The 25,320-nt window shown below is 42.7% G+C and overlaps 2 protein-coding genes across 2 annotated transcripts in view; both read left to right on the top strand.

Moving 5' to 3' along the window:
* The window catches only part of sirt6 (sirtuin 6), a 372,587-nt gene that overhangs the window by 235,658 nt on the left and 111,609 nt on the right, over positions 1–25,320 (top strand). The gene's annotated exons all lie outside the window — the stretch shown is intronic.
* The window catches only part of LOC308093353 (protein unc-13 homolog A-like), a gene marked incomplete at both ends in the record, with an annotated part of 78,909 nt that overhangs the window by 48,657 nt on the left and 4,932 nt on the right, over positions 1–25,320 (top strand). The window contains 20 exons of the mRNA XM_080439688.1: positions 1,291–1,460; positions 1,817–1,932; positions 2,084–2,247; positions 4,466–4,619; positions 5,025–5,093; positions 5,902–5,991; positions 6,412–6,546; positions 6,914–7,041; positions 7,281–7,366; positions 8,134–8,260; positions 8,639–8,735; positions 13,455–13,598; positions 13,821–13,898; positions 16,714–16,791; positions 17,108–17,196; positions 18,795–18,938; positions 19,401–19,524; positions 21,814–21,879; positions 23,538–23,621; positions 24,222–24,369. Coding sequence (XP_080295814.1) covers positions 1,291–1,460; positions 1,817–1,932; positions 2,084–2,247; positions 4,466–4,619; positions 5,025–5,093; positions 5,902–5,991; positions 6,412–6,546; positions 6,914–7,041; positions 7,281–7,366; positions 8,134–8,260; positions 8,639–8,735; positions 13,455–13,598; positions 13,821–13,898; positions 16,714–16,791; positions 17,108–17,196; positions 18,795–18,938; positions 19,401–19,524; positions 21,814–21,879; positions 23,538–23,621; positions 24,222–24,369 — 2,291 coding nt within the window. The remainder of the gene's footprint in view (positions 1–1,290; positions 1,461–1,816; positions 1,933–2,083; positions 2,248–4,465; positions 4,620–5,024; positions 5,094–5,901; positions 5,992–6,411; positions 6,547–6,913; positions 7,042–7,280; positions 7,367–8,133; positions 8,261–8,638; positions 8,736–13,454; positions 13,599–13,820; positions 13,899–16,713; positions 16,792–17,107; positions 17,197–18,794; positions 18,939–19,400; positions 19,525–21,813; positions 21,880–23,537; positions 23,622–24,221; positions 24,370–25,320) is intronic.

Raw genomic sequence — 25,320 nt, 5'->3', positions numbered from 1 at the left:
GAAATTCCAGGCTTGAATGCAATAGATGTACTCTGAGTCTGTTACAAGTAAAAGTCCGGAATTCAACATTTACTTGAGTAAAAGTACTAAAGTATTGGTATAAAAATGTACTTAAAGTACCAAAAGTAAAAGTACAAAAATGTTTGAAAATAGCAGATCTACAAGCTCAGAACGCGTGCATCGCAACACGTTGTGAGCTTGTAGATCTGCTATTTTCAAATAGCTTATAGGTATAAAATAGGGCAAAAGAGGTTAATGTATGTTTCATAATGATTTATATCTGCAAAGTAACTAGTAACTAAACATTTCAAATAATTGTTGTGGAGTACAAGTATAGACAATTGGAAATACTCCAGTAAAGTAAAAGTACCTCAAAATTGTACTTAAGTACAGTACTTGAGTAAATGTACTAGTTACTTACACTACTTAGACTAGCGACCACTTTGTGGAAGCTAATGGGGATCCTAATAATTAATAAAGAATAAAGAAGAATAAAGAATACACCACTGCACGTCAGTGAAGAAAAAACGCTGGGAACATCCCTAAGTGGCTTTGCAGGGAAACAAGCCCAAAGTCGCTTATAATAAGCAGACCTGGCAACGCTGGCAGGCTAAAAGTCAAATTAGCACATGAATGGCCAGTCGGCTGACAGACTTAAATGCCAACTTTTGCCAACCGAATACCAGTCTGTTGCAGTCTGGAGTAGTCTGCAATAGTCTGGACGAGTCTGTTTGGTGCGGAGTTACCTTAACGTGATCTAAAGATTTGCCTATGGGATTTCCAATACAAAAGATAACCCATGGTAGTGGGAGTGATGTCAGGACTTCGGTACTAGCTGTGGTTCTCAACCTGTGGGTCGGGACCCCCAGGGTTATTCCAACATTATTTTTTGAGGGAAAAAGACCATTAGTGCATCAAAAGTAATTAAAAAGAAATAACATAAAAACTGGTCAAACTTTGGCCAAATTGTCAAATAATATAAGAAAGGCAAACATTTTGAAAATGTACCATCTACAAGCTCACAACGCCTTGCAAGGCGTTGTGAGCTTGTAGATCGTCTATTTTCACTATATATATTTTTTTCACTATATTTATCAGTGGAACCGAGTCAAACAAAATTCAATGCCTCAACTCCTACTATTCCAAGTGCTTGTCAGGGTGGGGGGTCCACAGTTCAAATATGATTATTTTGAGGGGTCGCTGCCTAAAAAGGTTGAGAACCACTGCTCTATAGCATAAGTGCTGTGTGCTCTTTCACCACGGAGACATTCTTCTCTCTGTCTCATGTAGTGAATGCCACAACTCGTCGGACCGCATCAAGGTGCGAGTGTGGGACGAGGACGACGACATCAAGTCTCGCGTGAAGCAGAAGTTCAAGCGGGAGAGCGACGACTTCCTGGGTCAGACCATCATCGAGGTGCGAACGCTCAGCGGGGAGATGGACGTCTGGTACAACCTGGGTGAGTTCTACCTTAGATCAGCCCACTTTTGGCTAAAGTTCCCCTCAGAGCAGGGATGCTAGGATTCAAGTGGTTAATGTAAAAAAAAAGGGGAAAAATCCTATCACGCAAGAATTTGGCGGACCCCTTGTACAGTAAGTGTGAGGTCTTCAACAGGGGTCTTCAACAGGGGTCCAGGAAACCCCGGTTGAAGACCCCTGTTGAAGACCCAGATGCAGATGAGACGGATTCCACTTAACCCATAGCAGGTGTGTCTGTCTGTCTGCCTTCCCTAACAGACAGACAGACAGACAGGTTAAGTGTCTGTCTGTCTTCCCTCTGACACACCGTCTGTTTGTCTGTCTTCCCTCTGACAGACAAGAGGACAGATAAGTCGGCAGTGTCCGGAGCCATTCGCATGCACATCAGTGTGGAGATCAAAGGAGAAGAAACAGTCTCTCCTTATCATGTGCAGTACACCTGTTTGCATGAGGTCAGTGTGAGAGGACGCACGCGGACACACGCACGCTCGCGCACACACACAAATGTCATGCACACACACACACACACACACACACACACACACACACACACACACACACACACACACACACTGACTCTCTGTGGCGTATGTGCATGTGCAGCACCTCTTCCAGTACACTACAGAGGAGCAGAACGGGGGCGTGGTGAAGATCCCAGACGCCAAAGGAGACGACGCCTGGAAGGTTTACTTTGAGGAGACGCCGCAGGAGGTCGTGGATGAGTTCGCCATGCGCTACGGAGTGGAGTCCATCTACCAGGCCATGACGTTAGTATCTCCACGGATGGAGGCTCTTACACTGAATTCACACCAGCAGTGGACCTTCGCTGCCGCGTTTTGAGAAAGTGGAGAAGTTCAATGCATTGTCCATGGCAGTGGCTCTCAACATTTTTTATCTCTGGAGCCCCCACTGGAAAAAAACTTATTTTAATTCAGTGTACACATTTTGTACATTTTCTGAGTTACAGACCTGTAAGGGTCAATTTGGTTCCTAATATATTAGGGCTGTCAGTTCTCCTCAATAATCCCATTTGAATTTCAATGCTTTTTATTTTTAATATTCAAATATTTTTGAATATTTTATATAATATATAATTATATGAAATAATGTATAGTAGTACAATAATAAACACATACGTGCACACATACAAACACTCTAATAACAGGCTAAACACAATAGTGAAACCAACTATAATAGTTAAGGGTTATGGCTTTAATTTATGTTCATTTTGGGGTTTTTTTATAAGAGGAGAGAAATAGGCTACAACTTCTCACCGCACGTAATGTCACTCTGTGCGTTCCTGCCTGCTAGTGCCTGTTTTGTTCAATGGTGGCAACTGACCTACAATTTTAGCATTCGAATGTTATAAATTCTTTTCACATTCGAATTATTTTCGAATAGTGAAATTCGTTCTGACAGCCCTATAATATATACAGTATACAAACATACAGTATACACCATTCTACAGTCATCCTGCCTGATGCAGAACAAGAAAGAAAGTAAGCATATAGTTATTATGACATCAGCACAAACCACAGGTAATGTTGCACATGACTACAGACTGGGTGTTACAATAGTCACACACCTATTGTAGGGCATTCACAAATACAGATTTTTAGTATTCGACATTGAATATCTAAAATTATTCGAATATCCGAATCTTCGTGGGTGATATATCATATTTTTTTTCATCCAATAAAAATGAGCGATTCTCTGCATTTCTCATTAAAACGCAGTGTTGCAAGCCTTGGGGGGGTTGGTGAAATAACGGTAATCGATGGGCTCTGGGAGGCTGTTTACAAGGCAGCTGTGCGTTCTGATTGGACTGCCACTGCTTTATTTAATTTCTTTTAATGTGAAAATCAAAAATACAAATTAATATTAAAAATAATTCTACTTTGATGTATAGTGTCGAATAGTGGTTTTGATATTCGAATAGTCGAATAGTCGAATATTCTGTGCAAACCCTATACCGCCATGTGAGAGAGAGGCATCCAGTGTGTGTTCTCCCAAGAGCAGAGGAGCTCTCACTGGAGCATAAATCCTTTATTTACGAGGGTGTCACACATGACCTTGGACAAGCCCAATTTATTGCACTTTGCTCACATTGTCCGCATTACAGACTTTCTGCTTTAGTTCAGCCTTCCTCCATACAATGTGAGCTTGAGAACCTGTGAGCTTTTAGATCTGATTCAACGACATGCCCAAAACGGGGCAGGTTGCCAGGTTTGAATGAAGTTAACTTTGGTTTTTTTTTTAATGATTGATTTATTATTGTCAAAGTAAGTCAGTGGTTCTCAAAGGGACCCTCAAGGTTCCTTGAGGAGAGTTCCGAATGGAAGCTTACGGGTCTGTAACTCTGAGAGTTACTGGGATCCTTTGAAAAAAAAAAAGATGTATTTTTTAGGCTTTTTATGCCTTTATTGATAGTGAAGTGAAGTGTGTTAGACAGGAAACGGGGGGAGAGAGATGGGGAATGACACGCGGCAAAGGCCGTCGGGAACGGGACTCGAACCCGCGACATGCTATCAGGCCATATTGTAGCCTATAGGTGCCCGGACCCGCAAGGCCAGCGGTCCAGTCCGGGCGAGGTACTGGCATCCTTGACATTAACAAAGTTTGAGGACCAATGAAGTAAATATATAGTTTTGCACTTTGTTTTGTTTTGCAGACACTTTGCGTGCCTGTCCTCTTAACCCATTAATACCTGGAACGCATCTGTGTCACTTTTAAATTTCTTTAGGCTATTCAAAAATAGCAGATATACAAGCTCATAGCGCGGCACCGAGTGCCGCGCTACGAGCTTGTAGATCTGCTATTTTTGAAAAATCGTGAAAATTATTATTATTATTTTTTTTCCGAAAAACTGTTAGGATTTAGAAAATATTTAGAAGCGGCCTCAGGTCTTAATGTTAAGTACATGTGTTTTGTCTTGCAGACACTTTGCGTGCCTGTCCTCTTAAGTACATGTGTTTTGTCTTGCAGACACTTTGCGTGCCTGTCCTCTAAGTACATGTGTCCAGGCGTACCAGCGGTCATGAGCACCCTGCTGGCTAACATCAACGCCTACTACGCCCACACCACCCAGTCCACCAACAACGTCTCCGCCTCCGACAGATTCGCTGCCTCCAACTTTGGCGTGAGTTCCTGTCGTCCACGTCTCTCAACCCTCTATTGTATTAGTAGTTGACCGGAGTCTGCCAGGGGCTCGGAGCCTCTGCCTGAAGACCAAAAGCCTAAGATCTCGTAATATCTCCCCCATGCATTGCCGTGGATGCACTGATGTGATGTCACGTGTGAGAAGGGAGATATTGTATTCTAGTCTTTTTGATATGCGGCTCAGTTCCAAAGCCAGGATTCCCCCTCAGGGCTCTAGATGTGCTGCTCTCGTGTTTGCATATCAGGGTAATTTTAACGTTTTAACCCCTCTAAAGGTACAACCAGATAAACCAAGCCAACCGGCCCTGGAGTTGACTTAGTCTAATGTGGTGACAACAGGCTGTGAGGCCATTTTAATTTCTGTGTTTTCTTCTTGTCTCTGTAGAAGGAGAGGTTCGTCAAACTGTTGGACCAGCTGCACAACTCTCTGAGGATTGACCTGTCCATGTACAGGGTACTGACACACTTTTACAGACTTTACTTTTGAAATTTGATTTTTAGTGAAATCTTCAGTGTTAACTTCACTCTGAAGGGTCCATTTTGGTACACTCTCAGAGTTACAGACGGGTCTGTAACAACTGGGTATTGACACCCATTTACTAACATTTTTGTATTGCATTTGCATGCAGGGTTAGAATTGTAATAGTTTTGATTATGCACTTTCGGTTAGCCACTGTCGGTTAGCCATCGGTGGTTGGTGCTGTTTGCTAATGTCATATCTGAATGTCGTTGCTGTCGCATATTTTTATGTTTTTTCATAAATAGATGTCCTGTTTTATACTTCGTCATTATGACAGTGTCCCACAAAAGTTGCAAAAATAGCTGATCTATAAGCTTGTGTTGCATTATTGGGTGACTATTTTCTCTAGCTTTTGAACATTTTGGGAAGTGTTTGCCTATATTACCTGCCCAAAAAGTATTAACAAGAGCTTGTGACTAAATCATAACTACGTTATTATTGGTTCTAGTTTACACATCCTGAAAAGTAAAAGTTAAGTTTTGTTCATACAAGGTTTCCACCCAACAGTGACGACATACATACTGCAGTATGTGTCAGTCATTTCTTTGTATATTTAAATTATTTGTCATATATGCCCTGTGCAAATTTTCTTTACAAATCCCTTAAAAGGCAAACAGGAAAGTAATTTGTATTTATTTGTTCAGATGTTCAAAGCGCACAAGTAAATCGTTAATCACAATTATATGAATGACAATGGTCAGCTAATACTGTATGTCATGATGGTGACTTGTTTTCTTTGTAGAATAACTTCCCTGCCAGCAGTACTGAGAGACTGCAGGACCTCAAGTCCACCGTGGATCTGCTCACCAGCATCACCTTCTTCAGGATGAAGGCAAGCATATGAGAGAGAGAGAGAGAGAGAGAGAGAGAGAGAGAGAGAGAGAGAGAGAGAGAGAGAGAGAGAGAGAGAGAGAGAGAGAGAGAGAGAGAGAGAGAGAGAGAGAGAGAGAGAGAGAGAGAGAGAGAGAGATCCTTCATTTTGTTATTTTCCAACAGATCACTCACATTGCTGCTATTCAGATACAGTTGTAATATTCCAGTTTCAAAGTAAAGTGTCCTTAGGCATAAAACCCAGAATAAGCTTAACATCACCCTATACAAACTCAGGCCTGTGCGTGCGTGTGCGTGTGTGTGTGTGTGTTCTATTTCACTGCAACTATTTCTCATGTTCAATTATGACAGCATTGGTTTGTTATCATGGTAGTTTGTTATCATGGTAGTATGGTCTCATGGTTACTGTGTGTGTGTTCAGGTCCAGGAGCTTCAGGCTCCTCCCAGGGCCAGCCAGGTGGTGAAAGACTGCGTCAAAGCCTGTCTGAACTCCACCTACGAGTACATCTTCAACAACTGCCACGACCTCTACAACCGCGAGTACCAGACTGACCCCGTAAGTCTGCACACAACGCCCACAACGTGTAGCTTATGAACTGACAGAGCCATCGCCGTGCCCTAACCCCTTATAATTAATTTTTTTGCTCTCGTATTTTCTGATCTTCGCCATGCTAGCCGAGCAACTCCTATAGGCTGGGCGGAGCCTGTCAGCAGGGAGTGTTGGGCGGGAGGAGTAGGAACGAAGGCTCTACGTCCTCCTGATGGGGGCTCCTCACTGGTAGCATAGGATACAACAGCAGGGACAACACAGAAATGTGTTTGGGGAGGAATCAATAGGCATCAAAACGACTAAATTGGGGAGAAAAAGGGGTAAAAAAGCAAACTAATAAATAACACCCATCTCTCTCTGTGTGTGTCCCCAGGCGAAGGTCGTCCCTCCAGATGAGCAGGGTCCCACCGTCAAGAACCTGGACTTCTGGTCCAAACTCATCACCCTCATTGTCTCCATCATAGAAGAAGACAAGAACTCCTACACCCCCTGTCTCAACCAGTGAGTCTGGTAACACTTTGCTACCCCTAACCCTAACCCTAACCCTAGGTAACAGGAAGGCTCGCCCCAAAACACTCGCTAGTTTTGGACATAAATATATAATCATATATTATGAGGTTTCCACCCAACAGAGACGATATACAGTGTATAAATGTATAATACAGTATATATAAATGTACAGTCTATAAGTGCTAGACCTTTAGGATCACAGTTAATTATGTTGTTCCATCTCCTTACAGGTTTCCACAGGAACTCAATGTGGGCAAGATCAGCGCAGAGGTCATGTGGAACATGTTTGCACAAGATATTAGATATGCCATGGAGGGTGAGTGTGTGTGTGTGTGTGTGTGTGTGTGTGTGTGTGTGTGTGTGTGTGTGTGTGTGTGTGTGCGTGTGCGTGCGTGCCCGTGCACGTGTGCGTCATTATTTCACTATAACTCAATTAATTAGAAATTATTACAATACAAAAATGAGTGACTATTCTAACAGTCAATGTCAATACTATGAATCTATTTCTCATGTTACAATTACAACTTTGTCCCTTGGAAAAAATATTTTGAAGCGGGGGTCCGTGGGTCTATTCAATGTCCATTTGTTGGGGTCTGTGACGTGAAACACATTGAAAAGCACTGGACTGGAGAAGGGAGAAGAGTGCAGCCATGAGTTGGTGTCAGGGAGCATTTTATCACACAGAAAATGTGTTATGTATGAGGGGGGGGGGGGGTAGAGAGAGGGGGGAGGAAGAGGGGGAGAGCGAGAGAGATAAAGAGAGAGTGGGAGAGAGATGAAGAGAGCGATAGAAATTAGAAAGAGAGAGGGGAGAGGGAGAGAGTAGGGAGGAGGGAGAGTGTGAGAGAGAGAGAAAAGGAGATAGAGAGGAGAGAGAGAGGAGGGGCAAAGTGAGAGAAAGGAGAGAGGGAAGTTGGAGGGAGGGGAGAGGGAGGCGGGAGAGAGGGAGGGACAGAGATAAAGAGAGTGAGAGACATGAGAAGGAGAGAGGGGGAGAGGGAGGGAAGAGAGAGAGAGAGAGAGAGAGAGAGAGAGAGCATCAGTGATAATGGAAGGCCTCTCTCTCTCCTGTTTGCTATGCAGAGCATGAGAAGAACCGTCTGTGTAAGAGCGCTGACTACATGAACCTGCACTTTAAAGTCAAGTGGCTTTACAATGAATACTGTAAGGAGCTGGTCACCTTCCAGAAGCAAGTACCTGAGTACCCCGGGTGAGTATTAATACCCATCCCATTGATATTTGCTTAACCCTCTGACTGTCTTCTACTCTGAGCCATTCCAAACTAAGTGTGTTGGGCTGTTGACACTCTTTTTTTACTGTGCACTCAGACCGCCAAAAATGCACACATACACGGTCACAATCTCTTGATTGTGACCGTGTCTTATGACGTTTTCCCACCCAAAACCCAACCATCTCTTCGGGACTTCTGTATTTTTTTCTTTTCTCCTTGTAAATGTATTCGCCACTAGGTCACATTATGTCCCTCTGGCGCGCCCTAGCCTCTTGTCAATGGATAGGTCTCTCCTGCAATAAACATTGCCCTGTCAGTCTGGTCATACATGCTCTTTCTTCATTGGTTGGTTTGCAGCTGGTTCGAGCCGTTTGTCTGTATGTGGTTGGACGAGAACGAGGAAGTGTCCAGAGATTTCCTCCACGGTGCCCTGGAGAGAGACAAAAAGGACGGGGTAATTATTATTTATTTATTCTTACTACGGGATCATACAATTCAAGCCTGACATATACTTACAAGTCGTATACACATACAACGTAAGGCATCTGGTATCGGGTGCCACAAATAATAATAAAATCGTCTAATTTTGGGTGCCATACCCCAGAACGCTTCATGAGGGAGTGGGTATTTCTACATCTGTATGGAGGATCTTAGGGGTTAGTCCCTCCCACCTCCAATTACAATGTCTCCCCCAGTAACCTTGCAACACTCACACCCTGGAGCTCCAAATACTAGCTGACACACACACACACACACACACACACACACACACACACACACACACACACACACACACACACACACACACACACACACACACACACACACACACACACACACACATACACACGTCATGCTGGTCTTGAATGTCGCCAGGGAATCCAGCTGTGATTCAACTGTTGTTGCTGTAGTTGAAACAGTGATTAAAGAATGGAGGCTGAATGTGAACTCAGCAGCCCTTCACCATACATACACACACGCACACACACACGCACACGCGCGCACGCACACACACACACACACACACACACACACACACACACACACACACACACACACACACACACACACACACACACACACACACACACACACACACACACACACACACATACACACACACACACACTCTCAAACACACACGCACACGCGCACACACACACACACACACACACCCCCACCCACACACACACACACACACACACACACTCTCTCTCAAACACGCTCACACACGCACGCATGCACACACACACACACTGTATAGACACAAACACAGCTTTAAATAGTGATTCCCATGCAAAATAGACTCACCGCCTGAGTCAGAACATAGAGGAGAGAGAGAGAGGGAGAGAGAGATGAAGAGAGAGATGAAGAGAAAGAGAGGGGAAAAGAGAGAGAGAAATAACCTCTCTGGCCAATCAGGGCTCAGTACCAAAAGAAAAAAAAGATGATGGTACCAGCGGGTGTGTGCAAACACACACACACACACACACACACACACACACACACAGGTGTGCGATGGTCACAGCTGGGCTCTTTGCGTACAAGGTTCTCCTCAGGGCTCACGGCGTGCGTCAGCGCCCCCTGGGGTTCAATTACACATTCACCTGGAAACAGCATCCTGTCGGCTGTGTCAGCAGGAAAAAGCTAGCGCTCCCCAGACGCCCATCACATTCCATCACCACACCGCTCCATAGGCCTGCTAATGGCAGGGCTGTTAATGAGCGCTCTGCTCCCCGTCACTTCTCCGCCACCCCCGCGCGGCGGCACGCACCCGCATGCGGAGACCTTTACACTCCGCTGAGGGAGTGAAAAGGTTCTATACCTGAGGGACCCTATACTATACCGTCCTTATTCTGTGGGGGAGAACAATCAGCGAAAATGATCAGATGTTACAAGCTGGCAGTGTGACACGTTTTGAGCTTGTACGTCGTCGGCTGTATTTGTGAAAACGCTGTCATTATGGCTATAGGGCTTAAACTGGTTGAAGCAGTGGTTCTCAAATTGGGGGTCCGGAGACCCCCAGGGGTCCTTGAAGGGGTGCCCCTGTCAACAGCGGCGGACTGACCATTTGGCGTACCGGGCAAATGCCCGGTGGGCCGCTGGGCCAGTGGGCCACTGGGCCAACCAAAAACCTTTTTCCTTAGAAAAATATTTTTGCTTCCGTTTTAGGATTATTACGGTCATTTCCGGGTCGCACGGCCCAATTATTAGTTACGTTAATGTTTGGGCTGGGATGCTTTCCAGAGTTCATGTGCAGGGCTGGGCTGAAACAAACAAAACGCTCCCCTCCCCCCCCCCCCCCCCCCCCCGTTGACAAAACGGCCCAAGGGGTGGTGGGCCGGTCTGGACCAAAATGCCAGGGCTGAATTTTGGTCCCAGTCCGGCCCTGCCTGTCAAATGATCGATAGTTAGGAACCAAAAGGACCCTTACAGGTCTGTAACTCTGTAGATCGACTTTGTAGTTGTTGTTTTTTTGTATTATTGTTTTAATTTTTTTCATGACATTTATTTTGTTTTAATAGTTAGAATTTCTTTTTAATGTATGAAAAATAATTTGTATAAATCTTTTTAGAAAATCTTTTGAAATAAAAATAATATTAAAAAGAAGAAAATAAAATCACACCCTGTGTGAAGTGGGCGGTGTCTTGCTAGCTAATCACAATACTGAATGGAGTCAACCAATCATGTAAAAAATAAATACATTTATTGAAACACTCTTTATGAAAGTCATATTCCGATGTACAATGGTTTTAGATTAGTTTCGTCATATGTAGCCAATCACAGCATGTGTCTTGCTAGCTAATCACAATACTGAATGGAGTCAACCAATCATGTACAAAAGATAAATACATTTATTGAATCACTCTTTATGATGGACGAAACCATAACTTAAAAAAAACTAATTTATGGTTTCTTATATAGGGCTATGCACATGTGTCATGTGACACTGGCCAATCACAGTCCTGAATAGATTGTGATTGGCCAATCACGGTGCAGGGTTAGGCAGGGTACATTTTTGGCCAATCACAGCGCAGGATAATTGTACAAATTTCCAAACCTCACTTATAGGGGCGGTTTCACCGCCCAAAAGGGGGATATTTACTCGTGACCCACAATCAGGTCCCGGGCTAGCCTGGTTCCAGACGAATCTGCCATTGCAAAACAAAAATGCCCTTGACAGATTAGGTCTGGCCCCTCTCAATAGAGATTTTATTTCTCTCCCTCCGAAGTTGTGAGGGACCAGTCAGAGCCCAGTATGCAAATATGGGGCGGGTTTATCATCAGAGGCATTTTTTTAATTTGCCCCTCGGAAATGCAGGTTCTACACAGAGATTCCAGACTAATACACAGTGATATTAGTCTGGCCATGCCAGGCTAGTCCCGGGCCACTGTATGGGAAACAGTGGACTAATGCAAATCAATCAGGGGGTCCTTGACATGCAAGTTTGAGCACCATTGGGTTAATAGGACTAGCTATCTTCCAGACCAGTACATATAGCATAGCAGTGAGAGCGCTGGGCTGTGGTCTTATGTCTAAAGGGACTTTGAAAGTAACAGTAACCACTAACATAAGCCTTGGATATTGCTGCAAGTAGCAGCAGGAAAAATATTGGCGATTTTGTGAAATGTACTTCACTACTTATGTTATGTGTCCAATATCCTAAAATAAAAAAATAACTGAACTGAACTAGCATAACCCTAACATTTGAGTTAAGGTCTGAGGCATAGACAGCATCATATGGCATCTGTCACACACACAAGTATCACTAACTGCAGCTGTCTAGCCTCACTGAAATGAAGTCTGTGCAACAATATTGAACTGTCTGAACCAACCCAGGTCACTCTGCTAATGGCGTTGCCTCTGCTTCCTGTGGAATATGAGCCTCGAGTACTTCCTCCCGAGCACTTCCTCCCACTTAACGTCGATATCACTGACTGATGGGCTTGTGATGGATGCTCTAACGTCAAACATTTTGGATAGAAGGCCCATTTAAATCAGAAGGGAGTTCAAGGATGTTGCCAAGTCCATATTTTTTTAGGTAGGCTATATTTGGGGGACGGTGATTGAATGCATTAGTGAACTTGGGCAGCAGTGACTCAGTAGATTGACTACTTTATATTTTATAGATAATTTTTACATAGCTCTCCCTTGGGGTGTCAACAATACACCGTTGCATGACTGTGTCGCTCGCTGAGAATAAGACCGACAGGACAAGTTGACCTACAAGTTAAGACCTGCAAGTTTGTAGATTCTGCTCTTCTTGGCTATTCCACGCCGTTCTCAGCGCGCGCGAGCATAAATTAGGCTTTATATATGAGATGTCTGCCCTGAGGTTGGGGTTTCAATCCCTGCCAGAGTGAGTCACACCAAGGACAATGTCAGGACATTCCACATTATGGTGGCAGAGTAGTGGAATGAGAATTTTCCCATGTTTGTGCTAAATTTGGTCGGTACCAGATCGTATGCGACGTATTGTAAGCTTGTATATATATGGCACCAGTATATCTGGTATTTTTGGTTGATTATTAACCGATTAAAAAACGGGCAAACATCTGTGGCATTTTAGATTAGATTTTAGATTATATATAATCTGAAAAACATGTGTTGCTATATATATATATAGCAACACATGTTACTATATACAAGCGCTGCAAGCTTGTACATCTGCCATTTCTGAACATTTTCATGTTATAGTGAAACAAGTGTTTGAAAATGTTTTAATAATTTAATAATCTTAACACAAATCTGGGGGGAAAAAAATCAGATGGGGGTCCACAGGCCAAATGCATATCAATTTGGGGGTCCTTGGCACGTAGAATGGGCCTCAGGGGTCTTAAAGGGGAAATCCACCCATTTTCAATATTTAACTATGTCATTAATATAGCATAAAGGAGTTGTGTGGAAATAAGAAAAAATTAAAAAAAAAATTAACATTGCAAAAAAATGTAACATTGCAAAAAAATTAACATTGCAAATTACACTGTGATGAGTCATCACAGTGTAATTTGCAATGTTAATTTTTTTGCAATGTTACATTTTTTTGCAATGTTAATTTTTTTTTTAATTTTTTCTTATTTCCACACAACTCCTTTATGCTATATTAATGACATAGTTAAATATTGAAAATGGGTGGATTTCCCCTTTAATGGCTTCTCTCTTCCTCTCCAGTTCCAAGTGACGTCGGAGCACGCCTTGTTCTCCTGCTCCGTGGTGGACGTGTTCTCCCAGCTCAACCAGAGCTTCGAGATCATCCGCAAGCTGGAGTGTCCCGACCCGCAGATCGTCGGCGAATACATGAAGAGATTCGCCAAGGTGGGTGGGGCGGGCCTTAAAGCACTTCCTGTTAGGGATGGGGCCATATGAAAATGTCATGTCACGATTATAGGCACAGGCAGCCATATTGGAAATTGGGCCTCTTCCTTATAATAATAAGATTGATATAGCGCTTTTCTAGGTACTCAAAGTCGCTTTACAGATGGTTTACAGATGGTTTGCAGATGTATTGACCTGACGTGTCTCTCTCTGGTCTTCTAGACGATCGGCAACGTCCTGCTGTCCTACGCCGACATCATATCCAAAGACTTTCACAACCACGTCAACAAGGAGAAAGTGGTAGGTGGATAATTATGTATTTTATTTAATAGTAAACAGCTGCAAGACGGGTTTACCGTAAGTTTTCAGATTCAAATTTCAGATTCGGTCCTCAGCCTCTAAGCTCCTAAATCAGTGACTCTCAACATTCTCGGTATACTTCTACATATACATATTCTGTTGGGCTGTCTTTTATTCATCACAACGCCTGTCACTTCTCAGCCAGGGCTAACCTTCTTTAGACATATTGTCAATGTATGTCAATATGTCAGTATGTCAATGCATCGTCATTTTGGAGTCTCAGGATTTATGGCTTTTGCTCTTTTATGTAAGCCGGCATAAACCATTTTAAATGTGTGTGTGTGTGAACACACAGCAATCATGTATTTATCTACATGTGTTCACATAAAAATACTGAATAATAATAATAATAATGATAATAATAATAATAATAATAATAATAATAATAATAATAATAATAATAATAATAATAAGGGTAATAATAATAATAATAATAATAATAATAATAATAATAATAATAATAAGTGTAATAATAATAATAATAATAATAATATAATAATACTTAATTTTCATTAACTAAGGGTTGAACCCTTGTCACAGGTGTCAAGGTGGCCATAGTGTACCCAGCAGTGTACATGTCAGACGTTGCTCAGTAGTTGCTGAGGTACTGCTCGGGGGGTTTTAGTGTTTGCTCAGACCAATAAAAATGTTGAGGGATCATTGCCTGCAGTGTGTCTAAGTGAATCAGAACGCTGTAATTAGCAGAATGTAGCGATGGAGGAGAGGAGTCCCCCCCCCCCCCCCCCCCCCCAGAAAGACCCAACATGTCCCACAGGAATAGTAATGACCAGGAATGTCTGCATCAATGAGTGTGTTTTCTGCAAGGCAGCAACAAAAAAAAAAGCTGTTAGACAGACTAACGTTGATGGATTACAGCTAAACAGCTGAGAGGAGCAGAGGAGGGGGGAGTGGAGAGAGGGATGGAGGGAGGTGGGGAGAGAGAGGAGGAGGGAGGGGGAGGGGAAGAGAGGGAGGGGGGACGGGCTGGCTGTTAGTCACCTGCAGAGCTGTGGTGGAAAATATCTTTTTTTAACTTGAAGGACGACTTCACCCATTTTCAACCTGCAGTTGAGGTTCAGAAACCCGCCTACCAGTGACATCATCTTTAAGCAGGTTTTGAGTAGGAATAGAACATGCATCTGGTATCATTGTTGCACAGACGTCAGTCTATCTGATAAAGTAGTCGATGGTCATGGCGTTAAGTGTATCAGTATATGTGCTTAACGCAGATGAGAGTGATTCAACACACGTGTATTTACAGAGTCAAGCAGATAAATGTCAGTCATATAGTCATAATAATCATCATAACAGTTACTTTTCCCCACGGCTGTAGAGAGTTCCACAGCCTCTGGTGTGGATCAACTTAATGTCGTTATCAAGCTCCTGCCTGTATATAGTGATTACAGTGATCTGTATATGAGCCCCTCTGGATAATAAGAGCATTAACAGCAAACACTGTATGAGACAGCAGAGTGCCGTTAGAGAGTTTTATTAGGATGCTCCTTAATGCATACATTATGTTTATCACCTCAAATGGATGTTGGCACATTTGGGTGGGACGTTCTTTAAGAATAATAATGTTGACTTTGAGCCGTGCCGGTGCATGTGTGCGTGCGTGTGTGGCATGTGTGACAGTTTCCAGGTTTAGAGGTTGAGGTTTGGAGTTATGCTGGTCCGGATTTATACTTCGTTGCATCCCGGTGTCAAACACCAAAATAGCAGACCTACAAGCTGTGAGCCATAAGGCTATTTTCGGCTTCAGGGTTAGGATTAAAACAATTATGTCCTCAGAAGTATAATGATAAAAGTGTGTGCGTGCGTGTGGCATGTGTGTGTGTCTGTCACATGTCACCTTGGTCTACCTGCTGCAATTTTTAAAAGTGTCCACTAGATGGCAATGCTAGTCTTATGCTCCCATTACATTGGTACTCTCTCACTTATATGAGTGTAGATACTGTACACACATTCCTAGTCCCACACGTTTTACACGGCTATTTATGACATTTATTTGTACAAGAGTATATGTATATCTAATGTTTTGATAAATTGTAACTTGTGGGAAGCTTACACTAAAGCATGTCATCCAGTCTTTTATAGCTGGTGTAAACATGTGATGACGTGACAATAAACTGAAGTTTGTGTATGTCTGTGCGAGCATCTGTAACATGTCCTCTGTGTCCTGCCGTGCATTATCATCACTAATATTCCAGTGTTCATTTCGTCGACTAAAACTATGATGAAAGTTTCTCGTAGACTACCTTTTGTCACTGACGAAAACTAAATAAAAACTAAGCCGATGATGACTAAAACTAAGAAATATAGGAAGGACTAAATATATTGACAATTTCGTCAACAGATAAAAACTAGACTAAAATGTCAGGGAGGGACGAGTGGAGAGGAGATCCAGTAGAACTAAGACAAGTCATTTTATGCTTGTTTGCGCGCAAGGTGTCACGCTCCAAATATCTGTGAGCTTGTAGATCAGCTATTTTTGGCACACAGCTACGTATAAATCAGGCATTACGATGCTATCAAGGCCCGCCAACATACATCTTAGTCGACTAAATCAACTGTAGATTTAATCGACTGAAATCTTGTGATATTTAGTCAATTGAAACTAGAATAAAAGTCAAACTTTTCTGATGGCTAAACTATGACGAAAACTAAATGGAATTTTATTCAAAAGACTATGATCAAAAACACATCAAAATGTGCTGTCAAAATTAACACTAATGTCCTTCTCTCTGTCCTACAGCCATGCATTATCATCAATAACATCCAACAACTGAGAGTGCAGCTGGAGAAGATGTTTGAGGCCATGGGAGGCAAAGGCGTAAGTCACATCTCACATCACTACCATATGACCTCATCAGTGTGGGGGCATGGCCCGTAGACTCATCAGTGTGGAGAGCGTGGCCTGTAGACTCATCAGTGTGGGGATCAGTGTGGAGGGCATGTAGCCTCATCAGTGTGGGGGGCTTGGCTTGTAGACTCATCAGTGTGGGGATCAGTGTGGAGGGCGTGGCTTGTAGACTCATCAGTGTGGGGGGCGTGGCCTGTAGACTCATCAGTGTGGGGGGCGTGGCCTGTAGACTCATCAGTGTGGGGGCGTGGCCTGTAGACTCATCAGCCTATGGTGTTGTTTGCAGCTCAACCTGGAGGCCAGTGACTTCCTGAAGGAGCTGCAGAATAAACTCAACGTTGTGATGGACGACCTCAGCAGAATATTTGCTGTCAGGTGGGTTTGGAATTAAATCATTATGGCTGTTGGAAGGGGAGGGCCCTCCCCTCTCTCTTGTTGCACTAGCAGTAAAAATTATTATAAAAATAGCCACCTTTATGCACCATGGACAATGACGCTCTTATCCTAACCGTGATGAATCACTTGGCTGTTCTATTTTAAGTGGAACATCAGTGGATTGTCCAAGCATTGCCAGGTGTGAAGTGGCCTCATTTGACACCTGGCAAATGCGGTTGAAAAAAGAATAATACTTTTCAGGGAAAGATCAGGAAAAGTGTGAAGAGGTCAGATGCCATGTGTTTAGGCTTTGGCTTTTTAACCACAGGGGGATTTACCCCAAAGGCAGTCAAAATAAGAGTTCTTCCCAATCGGGGCATTTCCAAACAAATAACATGGAATGTGGCAGTGCTCAGTCGCTCTCCTACTTTGCCTATAATGGAGACAGAAAAGCCACGATCAGTAAAGTATCAACACATCGAGAATGTACGACAGAAAAATACAGTAGAGTATTCGCTTACCACTCGATGAGAGAGCGTTCCTTTACATAAGGAGAGCCAGCAACAAGTGTGACAGAGACACAGAGTCCTGTGCTTAAGAGCCAAACAGTTTGATTACCCAATTCAGTGCTGCCTTCAGCCCATCAGTAGGTTTCAACACATCAAACTGATTGAGAATGAAATATCTTCCATATATGATGCGGCCAAGGCAGTGGCGCTGTCCCGCACCTGCCCGCACACCTGCCTGTGCACCTGCCTGTGCACCTGCCCGCGCACCTGCCCACCCTAGTGTAGGCAATTTAAATATAGGATTAAAACCGGGAAAGCATCTGTGTCATTTTAGATTGTAGTTATATAAATATAGCACATTGGGTGGCTATTCAAAATAGCAGATATGCTCAGCACTATTTTTGAAAGATCTTCGAATATAAATATATTTTTTCAAAGCGAAAATGTTTTACTCAAATCTTTGCTTCTGGGGGTCCCTGGAACAAAATATTTTGAGATGGGGTCCGCGGCCAAATACATACATCATTTTGGGGATCCTCTCTCTCTCTCTCTCTCTCTCTCTCTCTCTCTCTCTCTCTCTCTCTGGTGTAGGCAGCGAAAAGCAAGATACCCTTAAAATCGTACCCTTAGATTACCTGATAAAATCGGCACAAGAAGTTAATACTACATCACACGTCGCCCTGCACATGTTGCAATTAGAGCATATCAGCATAAACAACATAACCGTCAGAGTATTAGTCACAGATGTAAAATAGGCCTATTTTCTTCTATTCCCCTACCAGTCCCATTATTATTTGTATGAAGGATTGGGAATATTTTGCTGGGGGTTATTTATGATGGCACTCGCTCCTAGGGTGTCGGTCAGATCACAACAAAGAAGGCAAGCTTGAAGTTTTCAAGCATTTACTGGCCAGCTCAGCTCAATAACACTCAGAATACATAAATATATCGTGGGTGTGTGTCAAAGATGCCCTCAGGAATAAGGAGAAAAGTTTACCTTTCTCTGTAATCTGATTAATAACAAAAAGGTAAAATATGACTAATAATGATAACAATAATGATGATAATAATGAGTGTGTGTTGCTGCAGTTTCCAGCCTCAGATCGAGGACAACGTGAGGCAGATGGGGGACATTTTGGCTCAGGTCAAAGGTCAAACTGTCCCGGCCAATGGCAGTGTGGTGCAGGAGGCCGACAACGTCCTGGGACCCATCATGGACTTCCTGGACGTCAAGTGAGACACACACACACACACACACACACACGTGCACACAATAGACACGCACACACGCGCGCGCACACACACACACACACACACACGCGCGCACGTTAAAACAAAAAAGTGTTTTGATAAAAGGTTAAAATCTCTATATTCTGATAATAATCATCGTTTGTTCAGTAACAGGGGTCTCCCTGTCTCTGCAGCTCTTTAATAAACAGAAAATGCAGTTAAATTTAGTATTTTCTGTTTACTAAAGAGCTAGAGAGACATGAGGAATCCCGTTTCTGAACAAACGCATCGCCAACATTTTCAGACACTTTTTCAGATTGTATTTTCGTCTAACTTCCGGGGTGTGTAAAGACCTTTCGACTCTAATGAGTAGAGTACCGCTGATGTACTGTGTGTGTGTGTGCGTGTGTGCGTGTGTGTGTGTGTGTGTGTGTGTGTGTGCGTGTGTGTGTGTGTGTTCTCCAGCCTGTCCCTGTTTGCTAAGATCTGTGAGAAGACGGTGTTGAAGCGAGTGCTGAAGGAGCTGTGGAAGCTGGTGATGAACACCATGGAGAAGACCGTGGTTCTGCCCACCCTCACCGACACGACGGTATGCAGCGTCCTATCCTGTCTCACACACCTTCTCATCTCACCCAGCTTTTCCACCACTCTCTCTATCTCCGTCTCGCTCTCTCAGTGCCTTTTAACCACTGTCAATCTGGCATCCTACGCCTGCTGCTGTGAAAACCACTCCTGATAGCAGCCCGTATGAAAATCATAAAGTCTTTGTATTGCTTCTTTTATGATGTTATTTATTTAAAATTTCCGAATTGTTTCCACCCAGTTTTAGCCCATCCATCCAAGGTCAAAAATGCATGGTAGACCAAATACAACCGCCACATTTGTGTTAGTTAAAATTACGTTTTATTCTCTAAAAAGGTTATCGATTGCACCTCAAACATCCATAATATTTGTATACACTGACCCATCTGTCATTATCCCATTCTTTCTCTCTCTTCTCTTCATTAGGCTATTGTAAGTATTATTTGTGTGTGTGTGTGTACGTCCGTGTGTCGGTCTATTGTGTACACGAGCATGAGTGAACACCATTTGGAGCAACACCTTTTTCCCCCTGAGGCTCCAACAGCAAACAAACAGACCCCTCCCACCTGTCTGTCTGTCTGTCTGTCTGTCTGTCTGTGAACTGCAGCCGACTCTGATAACCAAGTCTTATCCTCGTACTTTGGTGCGCCCCCTTGTGTCAAGGTGGTGCATGTGTGATGGATGGTGCACGTTGCACAAAGAGACTGAACCTACTGTACCACCACCACCACCCGGCCATGTGCATCTGTGATACTTTCGTCTTCCTAAAAGAAAAACGTCCTGAGTCTTTGAACTCTTGTCCCACATCACTCTCTGTGTCCGTAGCCCTTAAATGTCCCCACTGTCTATCTGTCCCCCACATCTCCTGAAATGCAATGAAACCAGTGGTGTAAAGTAACTAAGTACATTTACTCAAGTATTGTACTTAAGTACAGTTTTGAGGTATTTTTACTTAACTGGAGTATTTTCAATTTTCAGTACTTTTACTTCTACTCCACTACATCTCAGAGGCAAATATTGTACTTTTACTACACTACAATCATTTGAAAACTTGAGTTACTAGTTACCTTGTAGATGTGATTATTATTACAAAACATACATTAACCACTTCAGCCCTATGTATATTTTGGCCATTTGAAAATAGCCGATCTACAAGCTCACAATGAGTCGCGATGCGACGCATTGTGAGCTGCTATGGATCTGTAGATCTGCTATTTTGAAACATTTTGCATAATGAGAACTTTTACATTTGTATGCCAATACTTTTGTACTTTTACTCAAGTACACTTGTAATTCCGGACTTTTACTTGTAACGGAGTATTTCTATATTGCAGTATTGATACTTTTACCTAAGTACAAAATGTGAGTACTTTTTTCCACCACTGAATGAAACCCACCTCCCCGCTCGCCTCCTTGACGACCTTTGACCCCTGCATCCCTGTCAACCCTGCTAGGTGACCCACAGGGTCATTCCACACTAGAGGTGTATCTATTATCTTAGTGATTATCGATTCTATCGATATATTTTTTTCCGATTGATCGAATATTCAAGATTCAACTTTTTTTTAAATATTATCTTAATGTAATTTATATAGCCTACTCAAGGAATTGACAAGAAAAAGCCTTCCTGAGCCATGTGGCCCATAGGGGCCACATGAAGTACATTCCCCACTGACCCCAGCCATGATGTCCCCTGGACATGACGCTAGTATGTTGCAAGGGGTATGTTGATTAGTGTGATTAACCAGAAATAGCCAATATAACCAATCTACAAGCTCACAAGCCTGTAGATTGGTTCCCTATTTTTAAAGAAATGTTAAAATGATTATTTTTATAATAAATTTAATAGATTAATTTGATTAACGTTTGCACCCTTATTCCTCTCTCTCTCTCTCTCTCTCTCTCTCTCTCTCTATGTCTCTCTCTCTCTATCTCTGCAGGGGGTATGTTGATTAGTGCAATTAACCAAAAATAGCCAAAATAACCAATCTACAACAAGCTCACAACACATTGTGATGTGAGCCTGTAGATTGGTTCCCTATTTTTAAAGAAATGTTTAAATAGATTAATTTGATTAACGTTTGCACCCCTATTCCGCACCCCTATTCCGCACCCCTGTTCCACATTCCTCTCTCTCTCTCTCTCTCCCCTCTCCTCTCCTCTCCTCTCCTCTCCTCTCCTCTCCTCTCCTCTCCTCTCCTCTCCTCTCCTCTCCTCTCCTCTCCTCTCCTCTCCTCTCCTCTCCTCTCCTCTCTCTCTCTCTCTCTCTCTCGTGTCTCTGGTCTCTCGTCCACAGGGCACTCAGATGATTCACTCAGCATTCAATGCTGCTAAAGACCTGGGCCAGCTCTCCAAGCTCAAGGTAATAAGACATTAAATAATGAATCTTATAAGGCATCACCAGTGGAGGAAGTTGCTAGTAGTAGTAGTACTGTATTGACTGTTAGTTGACATTATATCCGGAAGAACGCTCCACACGTCCCAGACTCTTCTCCCTTCTGGCTCCCAAACTGTGGAACAAACTCCACATTGCAGTTAGAACTGCAGACTCACTCCCAATCTTCCGGCGTAATCTGAAGACTCACCTCTTCAGACTCCACCTTAACCCGTAGCACTTGACCTAGCCTTGACGACCATCCAGTCTTATCCAAAGGTTAAAATTAAGTTTAGAGGGGCGTCCGCTGGCCTAGTGGTCCAAGCGCACACCACTTAAGCTGGTAATCCAGCGTGACAATGTGTCGCGGCCCTCGCGGGTTCGACTCCCGTTCCCGACGACCTTTGCTGTATGTCTCCCCCCCATCTCTCTCCCCATTTCCTGTCAGCCTACTCTCCTGTCCAAATAAAGGCATAAAAGCCCCCCCGCAAAAAAAAAATCAAATTTAGATAGTATGTTTATTTAGACAGATGCTAGGTTCATTTGTTGACCTATAGTTTCAGATTATACTTTTTTGATATTATATTGTTTAAACTGATGCTAGGTTCTTCCTGTGATCCTAAATTACTGAGGTGGCACTACGCTGTCTCTCTGCATTTGATGTATGTGTTTACCTTGCTTACTGTAAGTCGCTCTGGATAAAGAGTGTCTGCTAAATGCCTACATAGTAAATTGTATCTGTCCCGTAAATATGTATTGCAAATGTGCAGCATTCAAAACTACTTATATTTGCAGTGCTCTGAAAGCCTTTCTACTGTTCAATATAAAAATTGAATGTATAATTGATTTGATTTATTGATTTTCACGACAGGAATGATATTCATATACACAGTGATGATTATATTGATGATATAAGTGTCCCAGTATTTGTGGAGTGGGGCGGTCAAACAGCAACAAGACAATACTACTTCCACTCAATATGTATATAACAGATTTATTGTTTAAAGTTGTACAATGCAGAATCACAAATAACGATTTTTAGCAACCTCTGCTGGTCACTACCGTCACTGCTTACAATTTCCCTAGTCCTCGATTACCCAGAATTCCATTCGTTTTCACCGGAAGCCGGAAGCGTTTCAAAAAGCGATCTTTTAATTGTTTTATACTATCTACGGATCGTTTCTCTTAGCCAGTGGAGCATTAGTTACCATGAGCTGTGCTTTCTTTTTCTGTTCTTTTTCGATCTTCCAATCCTACATTATCTTAAAATCAGCGTGAGGTTCCTTTTTGTTAATAGCGCGGTAGTTCCTGGCCAAACAGGAAACCGTTGCGGTAGTTCCTGAGGACGTCGGCCACGACGTCATGACGTTGGCCAGGAACGTCATTTTCCCGGGAAAGTCCCCCCCGTACACGTTCAATAGAAAATATATAAATAAAAGGCTTCCGGGGGTGAAATTCACGGAGTGGGTGTTGTGAAACTTTTGCCACTCGCAAAAGATATACAATTTAACTTTAGTTTTGTTGAAAACGTTACCTAGTATTACTTTAAGAGAATGCCAAATGTCAAAATTATTTTAACATTAGTTCAATTTCCTCTTTTCCTCTTTGAAGAAAACATAACAAAAACATCTTCCCTCATCTTTCAGGAGTTACACATGGGACGAGAGGAGGCCAAGGCCCTGACTCCTAAACAGTGTGCGGTCATAGAGCTGGCACTGGACACTATTAAGGTACACACACACACACACACACACACACACACACACACACACACACACACACACACACACACACACACACACACACACACACACACACACACACACACACACACACACACACACACACACACACAGGTTTGTAATACTGTACTTGTGAGCACATTTTAGGACAGCTATGATTATGAATGCCATTTTTAATTCATTTTGCCATTTTTAACCGTAAGCCTAAAGCCGAAACATAGCAGATCTATAATCTAGATCAGCATTTTTTTTTTGATGCTTGACACAGTATAAATCATGTTTAATGTTTAACAATGTTTAATTCTAACACCTAAATCTCACCTCTAAATGTCTAATCTTAATCCTAAACCGAAGCTGAATCTTTTTTCTAATTGTAAACCTAACTCTCCAAATCTTTTTCAAGGGTTAGGGTTAGGGTCACAATGTCTATTTCTCAAATTCTAGTATAGTAATACAAACACACACACACACACACACGCGCAATTATTTCCATTGCAATGTTTCTTTTAATTATTGCAACACTTTTAACGATTTCAACCCCATGCGTATAATGCACTCACTTTGTCTCTCCTTCCTGTGGAAACACAGCAATACTTCCATGCAGGCGGCGTGGGCCTGAAGAAGGCCTTCCTGGAGAAGAGTCCGGACCTGCAGTCTCTGCGCTACGCCTTGTCTCTGTACACCCAGGCCACCGACAAGCTCATCAGGAAGTTCGTCCTGTCCCAGAACCGCCAGGGTACGATAAACAATTGAGACGACTGTCACAATTATTACATCATTGCATTTATTTGAGATTATTATTTTTGCGTAATCGTCATCATCGTTTTCATGTCGAAAAATGTTCCTATATGTTCAAGCATAAAAGAGAAATAGTGGAAATAGCCACTAAATATGGCCTATTTTGGCCATTGTACATTATCTATTTTGGTTGTTGATTGTCATTTGTTTGTATATTTAAGTTATTTGTCATATCTGCCTGGTGACATTTTAGTTTTCAAAGCCTAAAAGACAAACATAATTTCTATATTCCAAAGTTCAATGGAAAAACACAATCAAGTCGTTAATCACAATTTATTTGTGTGACAAGTGAATCGCCAAGTAAAATGTCACGATTGTTGGTGACAGCCCTATGTAAGACACTGATGCCACCCAAACCATTCCACTTCCCTTTTTATGGCGCTCCTCATATTATTTGTGATTCTTACAGCTGTTCTCTGATCAAAACGTTTCACATGTCTATCCACAAGTTTCCTAGGGCGTTGTGGGCATCACTTCCTGTCAATTTGATCCAATCAAATCCAATGACATCCAATGAAATCGACAGGAAGTGATGCCCACAACGCCCTAGGAAACTTGTGGATAGACTAGACTCTAGAGCAGTGGTAGCAAATGTAAAGAAAAATATTTTTGACGATTAGCAATCTGGGAACCCAGAACCAAATAAGAATGAAAAACAGCGCCCTCTGCTGTTTGTACTATCTTACTTGGCTCTGGGACAATGGCGACGTAGCACCCGTGCGCAAAGGAAACCGGGGTTTTGGTCTGCCTTCAGCTTTCACTTCCGGTGGTGCCACTATGTTTTCATTCCCACGAACAATATTTCTACACGGAACACTAACACCACTTCTCCCAGAGAACATGGATCGTTTTGGTTATAAGCCCACTTGTTTCTATGAAGAAAGAGTAA

Source organism: Gymnoscopelus braueri (assembly GCF_963280865.1).
Source record: "Gymnoscopelus braueri genome assembly, chromosome: 10".
Classification (NCBI taxonomy): domain Eukaryota; kingdom Metazoa; phylum Chordata; class Actinopteri; order Myctophiformes; family Myctophidae; genus Gymnoscopelus; species Gymnoscopelus braueri.
This window is presented reverse-complemented; position numbering and strand designations above follow the sequence as displayed.